We start from the raw sequence: 8,052 nt of genomic DNA on the forward strand, positions 1-8,052 counted from the left end.
AACTTATAGGGATTAAATGATAAGTTTTTTTTTTTAAAGGGGACATTTTTAGGATGTTAGCGCAATATTTGTTTCTCTCTTAGACCCACACGGCACACGCAACATGGAAAAAAGCGTTCACTTAAAATCGTTTTTTATGATTTTTGAGTGATATTAGAGTAAAATCAAATATTACAAAAATTATGGATGATAATACTTGTGAGGGTTTCATATTTTATTGTTATTTGACTTTGTATTAGACTTTAAAAATAAACAAAAAAAATGTTGTAAATTTTAATGTTTTTTAAATTGTTTTGAGACAAATCGATATGTCACCTTCAAAAATATTATTCTCTATCGTTTTTTTAACGGGTAATTTTACTCTAAGATTACTTAAAAACATAAAAAAAAATGATTCTGCGTAAATGCGTTTGGTCTAATATATTGCGCGTGGGCCAGAGAGAAAAAACATATAGTGCGCTGACACACTCTTAAAAATTTAAAATTTGATTCTAATAATATGATCAAAAAAAACTTTAAACTGGTAAAATATGATTTTTTTTACTTCAAATAATTTAAAGTATAAATACTAGACACTAGTATTATAATAGTTAATAGTAACATATTATTTTGAACATAAGTAGGTAGGTATATAGGTAGTTTTTATATATCCCCGAAAAAAAGAACCTCAAAAAAATAACCCCATAATATGAGATTTTGCAAATTAATCTCAAATCAATAAAAAATGTATAACATACCTATTACCTACGTACAATTGTTATGTTCCCACAAATTATATAAATTTTGGATTCAATGATAAATACGAGTATATTAGCACTAAAACTATAAAAAAATACACTATTATATTCAATAATTTACTGACTGTTTATGGAAGTTTCACTACATCACTATATCACATCAAAATATAGGTTTCAGTTTCGATTGCTAAAGAAATGTATTTAAGGATTCTGGTCTATTTCGGTACAGTTCCAGTCCCTAATTTAAACTTTTTAAAGACTAAATAAATAATTTAGTTTATATATTAAAATGATAAGGTTACTCAAATCCTAATTTATTTCTAAATTTATTAAAAAAATGTATTTGGTATTCTAAGAAAATAATTTACTATGAAACATAAATTGTAATTAAAAAAGTATTTTAAATTTAAATTATTTCTAGTCACTAGCTATGTGGACATATTATGGTACATCATAATTGGTAGCATAACTATTAACTATAAATATTAGTTTGGTAACTTTGGTCTAAAACAATTCTTGTATTATGTATTTTTAAATGTTTTCTGACCTTCTTGCCTATTTTTTAATTAATCTATTTGATTACTAAGATGATTCATATTAATAATTATTAATTAACAATGGGTTTATAACCTTTGTTAAATTTCCGATAGTTTAAGTTACTGCAAGGTTCTATACGATATAATACATTAATACGGTATATTATATTATATATTTTTACATTTTGTATCTTCTAAATACACGCAAAATTAAGAAAAACCTATAATTATATTTACACGTGATCCATATAAGAGTATCCGTGTATACGTTAAAAAATACACGGTTTTAAATACACGTGTACTTTTAATACCAGTAGGAAATCGTAAGCCCTAAATTATAGTAAAATTATATTAAACCACCTAAATTACCTAAATTATATTAAAAAACTGTCATCATTGTCACTCAGAATAAAAATCAGCCTATTGTGAGGTAGATAGTGTACTTGTGATGCCATAACGAGCTGCTATCTCATTGTCACTAAAACGTTCAAATCCGTCTTCATTAAAATCTTTTTGTAGCTAATTAACAATATTGTCTTTATCAATGTTAGCAAAATCTAGAATAAATGTGGCCAGCTCCAGACAAGCTTTTATATCCCTATCTTCTATATTTTCTTTGTCGTCACGGTCTTTATCTAAAATTTTCGCCCAGGAATGACTTAACATACTTGCAGGTACGTTTCCCAAGCATCACATACTGCAAAAATTGCACATAGTTTTAAAGTATTTTTACATTGAATATACATACCTAGTTATCCAAGTTAATGTTGGTACGGCATGCTTTACAGTTTACACATAATTACTATATAAAATCTAAATCTTAAACATGAAGCACATCGAATTTATGACAAAATATTTTGTCATATATAGTAGCAAGGGTTGCAGATTATAACATAGACATATTATAATATTATAAGTCTCTGGATTATAATTTGTAATGATTTAACTATCTTCATAATTCATCTTATTTTATAAGACTTGATTTTATTTTGAAAATTTAACTTATAAGAAAACGCTAATACAACTCTGATATACATTTTCTGTATCTGTATCAATGTAGGTCCTAATGATGCTATTTATAAAATGCATAATACATTATATGTTAAATCCGTGATTACATAATTTTTGCTTTACAAGATAACTAAAATTACTTTGATCTAAATTACCAACTCTGTCACAATGTCTAACTTGTTGTTTACAATGGATCATAACAGTCATTAGTTTAACAATGATTATATCCAAAGTTGGTTCAATTGTGTCGATGAGCGGTTAGCATCTATAATCTATAATCTATAGTATAAGCCAATAATTGAAATTTTTACTAGGAAAGTAAAACCACTTAAAAAGAAAATAATTTATTTTACTTATTACTACTTATTACTACACATTATTACTGTTTTATTTAGTTTATAACGACCTCCAGTGAAAATCAAAAGATGGTCTTTAACTTTTTCGTCTAGGAAAAGACGGAGTTGTGTAAGACTACAATCAACACGAGTTCCTTGAGTAGCAAACATTTTCAAAATTTGATGAATTTCATCCAATGGCAATGAATCCAGACTGATCAACATACCCACAATATATGGCCAGAACACCTATATTCATAAAAAATGTATCATGTAGGATTAAAATAATTTTCACGAATACCTACGGAAACCTCTATAGCATCGTTTCTCAACATTTTTAGTGTTGTGACCCCCAAAATAGGTACAGAATATGGTCAGTCACTTCACAACCTCCCTTCTATCTATATTAGGTACAAATTTGAACAATAAAAATATCTTATCATTCGTTGGGTCGTTGGAAATTTCCATTAGCGTTGGAGTGCCCGTTTTAATTTTGAGATATCTACATTTAATGGACTGCTTATTATTGTTATTATTAATATTATTTGTGTGTGTTATCAAGCGATAAATTTATATATTATGTTATTAGTTTTAAAATTATTTGTATTTTCAAAAAGAAGTGCGTCTTTTTAGTTTTGTGTAATTGGAATTAATAATTATGGATAAATATATAACAAAACGTAATGCGCCGTATACTTCTGGTGAAACTTGAGTTTAAATAAAAAGGGACATATTGTAAATCAGCATTTTATTATTTTTGACCTATGCGACCCCCTGGTTAAGAAATGCTGATCTATAGATTTAACTGTTAACTTTCTATTGAACAATATTTTTTTGTATTTTAACAATATAAAAAGTAAGAACCTGCAATTCTTTTGGATCTTGAGCAGATGCCACGGCACTTTCCATTTCATCATCATTGTCACCATAAACAAATTCAGAATTACGCGCAACAAAACTTGTTCGATTACCTTTTCCCATGGCTTAAGATAAACTTAAAATAAATCTTAAAATATTGTGTTGTTTAGTGTTTACGGGGTAAGTTAAAAACTTAAAACCATGACTAAATAAACAGGCATGTCAGCTAAAATTTCATTTTCGCTATCGTCGCGCATGTTCCCCAGGCCAGACATGGAAAGAATAATATAAAATGTATAATGTAGATTATTATTATAGCGTACAATATTTTAGCGTTTATTCCAAGTCTGGGGAACATTTTATCACAATTTTATGACGTGCAGTGTTATCACAGACTAGATGAAAAGTTTTCATCTAGTCTGTGGTGTTATCGAGCTGACATGCCTGTTTATTTAGTCATGCTTAAAACTAAAATACACGGCAAAATTCAAAAAGTATCGTGGAAAAATATAAATAAAGCTAAATAGTACCGCGTGGAGCGCTAGGTATCATTCTCGCTAGTATCCGAGGATTGACACACTAGAGCCTCAATAATCACAGCTGCGTTTCGTAACCTGTTTATCTTAAGCCACGAATTAAGATATACAGGATACGAAACGAACTTGTGATAAGTGAAACCCGCACCTTCTCACATTGCGGCCAGACTACTAGCGCTATATAGGATTATTGTGTTAACCGGGAGAACAAGGAACTAATAGTTCACACGTTGACAATCAACACAACAATCCTATAAAGCGCTATCATTATTCTATTCTGTGGCGCTATAGTCCGCGCAACGAAAACTGTCCGGTGACCGTCGCGACTCTAGCGGCCATATATCGTGGGCGGGTGGGTTAGGCGGGTAAGACAGGCGGGATGGCTGACGTGCGGGCGGGTCACGTGGGTCACCGGCCCAGTTTTCGTTGCGCGGATTATAGTAGTCTGGCCGCAATGTGAGAAAGGTGCGGGTTTCAGAAAAACATTGATAAGACCTTTCCGTTTCGTATCCTGTATATCTTAATTCGTGTCTTAAGCCATGCCTTTTCCTGATATGCTTGTAGTTGGAATACCATATCGCTACCAATTCTCCCAATTTTTTTTCTCCCCAATAATTTTTCTCTCCAATCATATTCATTCCGACACATCGACACATCGACATTTAATAAAGATCATTTTACTATAATTTTTGTCATGTTTTTTAGTGTTGTTGCGGATGATGCGAGACGTTTTTGTGGTAATAATATTAGCTATATAATACATTTTCCAGCGTGAATGAGCACTTGTAAGTGTACCTAACCCATGACAAAATAAATAGGTATATCAGCAACTCGTGATACGCATGTCTGTGACGTAGCATTTCTCCAACATGCTGATCGGTGGAGTGGTGGTGGAGTCTTCGGCGGCGGTGGCTATTGCGGCAGTGACGGCGGTGGACCAATGAGAACCGGAGAAATGCTTACGTCACAGGACATGGCTGGGCGGAGGGTGGGTGTGCGATTTGTTTCTAAACCGGTTATATTGCTGACATACCTATTTATTTGGTTATATCATACTTATCTATGGTCATGGTGTAACCTACCGTGTAAGTACCTTGTACCCTATGTTGGGCCTGCATCATTTTTCAGAAAATAAATGAACCGAACGTTAGTAATCCATAAATTAAATTAAACAGAAAAATATAATTACAGAAAATAAAATGACAGGAAGAAAATTACAGAAATCAAAATAACTGGAAATTAACGTTCCAGAATTGTTTTCATATTGAAAATAAAATGTAGTTAAAATTTTGAAATTAGGTATAGGTATATGTATATTATTTACGTATATTTACGTATAGGCTATATTTTGTGGATATGCATAGGAGCAAATATGGGGAGGGATATTAAAACATTTCAATACCCCCCCCCCCCAACATTACATAACAATTGTTCAAACTTCTTCAATATTATTAAAGTAGGGTTTCAGCTGCCCTCAAATTTCAAACGTTATTTGTGTCTATGCCTTTATAGCTATATCAAACCCATTAATTAGGGTGGTTGTCATAAATCATAATTTTGAATTCTACATTTTGTTCCACATTTTTTTTCCGAGTCAACTTATTCCATTGATATTAATTTCCAAGTTTTACCTTTGTTCCTATTTACATTCGACGAAAGACATTTGTTTCAATTGACATACATCCAATTATATATTATCTTCTTACATATAGCTTTGTTCCGATGAACGTTTGTTGTTCCATAATTTATTTGTTCCACAGGATTTATTAATTTATTATAGGTACAAAACATTTGGAACAAATTTTCATTCTCACATAATGGTCTTGGTATAAAGATTAATCAGAAAATAAATTCCCGGAAAAGCATTTGAACCAAGTTTGTAGATATATCATAAACCGTGACTTGAACTGCATTTTTTATTTATTCACAAACCTCACACTTTAAACTTATACATTAGTATAAATCATGATAATAATATAATCTTATAATAGAATCTTTATAATCTTATAAATCATGAGATATAATTTTTAATGGCTGATTATAATTTATTTTACATTTTAACTTTTACGGGGATTGCAGTACACGTATTTTTCAAATGTTTTAGACCAATAAGCGGTGGTAAATTACATAGGTATACATTGGAATGTCCGATTTTAATTTTTTATACATGCGTATCATGTATGAACTTTTTGACAAAATATCTAGGTTTCTCAGGAAGTCGATTTTCATCTTTCAATTTTAAAGGACCTTGAAATAAGGATTTTTTTTTTCAAAAATCCCATGAAATAATTGCATTACATTTGTATTTATATTGGGCATATCAGATTTTAATCAAAAAAGTGATTTCTAAAAAGCATAGTCTAGAACAGTGGTTTTCAACCTTTTTCACATTGTGGCACACTTCATCTCTTACAAAATTTTCGCGGCACACCAATACATATAAATATATAATTATAATACGTGAAGCATATGATGAAAATTATAAAACTAGGTATTAATAGATTTATCGCGGCACACTCCAAGCTTAAAAATTCAACTATATTTTCGAAATTACAATCGAACTTCAGGAAGTATGTTTAATTTACTACCTCTTTTAGTAGTTTTTATAGTTATGCAAACAAGAATATATTTCATTTTTCGCCAAGTATTGGCATGTGCGTGAACAGTGGCGTAGCCAGGATTTTTTTTTGGGAGGTGCTGATCAACTTTTACACTTTTACACATTAAATACGTACTAGCACAAATAGATAACTGAAAAGTGTTGATACATATTGTACATTTTTAAATATTTTAAATACAATTTAAGACTTTTTGAGCTACTATCATAGACCATTAAAATAATTTTTAACATTTCGGGGGGGGGGGCTGCAGCCCCCCTCAAGCCCCTCCCTGGATACGCCACTGTGCGTGAGCGTGTGACAATTACATCCGGCGGCGGTTGCCCATCGCGGCATTACAGCGATTCTTGTAATCGACATGGCCCAAATGTTAATGTCATGTGAATTGCCTAAATATTACTCCTTAAAACATGATACGCTGGAGCCCGCTTAATTTCTTTTTTTTTGGGGGGGGGGCAAGATTTTTTAAGGTGTGCCCGGGCGCACCCTGTCCCACCCCTGGCGCTACCACTGTGAGCTAACCACCTATTAAGTACATTAAAATTGTTTTCTCAATTTGTGGTTAGCGTTGCTGACCATCATGGCACCTTAGCTGGTTAGTTCATACACCTACAGATGCCATGCATTTATCAATATTTATTACTATTGAATAATCAATACTAGGTGTTAATTTGAATTAAGTGATAAATCCAGATTCGATAAATTGACACCCATACTTCCTACATACTACACCCCTATTTCATTATTTTTAGATAAACTAAATCCCATCTAAAAAAAAAGGTGGGTAAGTGGATTTCGCTCTGCTGTACAGTAGGTTACAAGTGGGTCACTGTATAATGGATGGTATTAAATTTGAATTCAATGATATAATATCATTGTATAAGAAAAACGATTCTGAGCGGAGACGGTATGTTAGTCTAGGTATAAGACATAATATTATATTAGGTACCTATAATAAATTCCAAATTAATCATATCATAATATTTATTAGGTACTTATAACGCGTTATACATCAACAAAAAACCGTGGTACTATCATAGATATATAATAGTATACTTTAGAAGTTTCAAGTACCCACGAATAATATTATACAATCACAACAAAATAACTAAAATAGTTATCCTAGGTTTTTAATATGTAATTTCGTCCAAATTTGTACTTAAAATGACTATAAAAATAAACTGCGTAAAAGTATTTTTTAGATTTTTTGGTAACAGTATTAATTACTTACGTGGAATCTTGTTTTAAATTTTCAATTCTTAGATACAAAAATTGAACATTTTATAAATTTTTAACTACAAAATAATTTTTCAAATTAAAATTTGATAAATTTTGTCCAAATTTGATCTTTAAATGCTTATAAAAAAAAATTGTGCCTATGTATTATTAATATTTTTCAACTGATATTGTAACAATATATC

At 30.7% G+C, this 8,052-nt stretch overlaps 1 protein-coding gene across 2 annotated transcripts; it reads right to left on the reverse strand.

The window, feature by feature from the left end:
* Positions 1–2,231: 2,231 nt before the first annotated feature.
* LOC100571627 (anaphase-promoting complex subunit 2-like) lies at positions 2,232–4,023 on the reverse strand. 2 transcript variants are annotated; one of them, XM_029486149.1, is made up of 3 exons: positions 3,947–4,023; positions 3,484–3,677; positions 2,238–2,868 (listed from the first exon to the last, which is right to left on the reverse strand). In XM_029486149.1, the coding sequence occupies exons 2-3, from the start codon at positions 3,598–3,600 to the stop codon at positions 2,644–2,646; spliced, it is 342 nt and encodes a 113-aa protein (XP_029342009.1). In that variant the 5' UTR covers positions 3,601–3,677; positions 3,947–4,023; the 3' UTR covers positions 2,238–2,643. The 2 variants fall into 2 exon arrangements, with proteins under 2 accessions (NP_001233099.1, XP_029342009.1); NM_001246170.2 differs by lacking the exon at positions 3,947–4,023 and having other exon boundaries at positions 2,232–2,868; positions 3,484–3,672.
* Between the last annotated feature and the right edge of the window lie 4,029 nt (positions 4,024–8,052).

This window comes from Acyrthosiphon pisum, chromosome A1 (assembly GCF_005508785.2).
Source record: "Acyrthosiphon pisum isolate AL4f chromosome A1, pea_aphid_22Mar2018_4r6ur, whole genome shotgun sequence".
NCBI classification, from domain to species: Eukaryota; Metazoa; Arthropoda; class Insecta; order Hemiptera; family Aphididae; genus Acyrthosiphon; species Acyrthosiphon pisum.

Bases quoted from the DNA above. Each gene is read 5' to 3' on its own strand.
- LOC100571627 (NM_001246170.2), bottom strand. From the start codon at position 3,600: ATGGGAAAAGGTAATCGAACAAGTTTTGTTGCGCGTAATTCTGAATTT. The intron at 2,869-3,483 runs GTTCTTACTTTT...TTATGAATATAG, and splicing joins AAGATCCAAAAGAATTGCAG to GTGTTCTGGCCATATATTGT.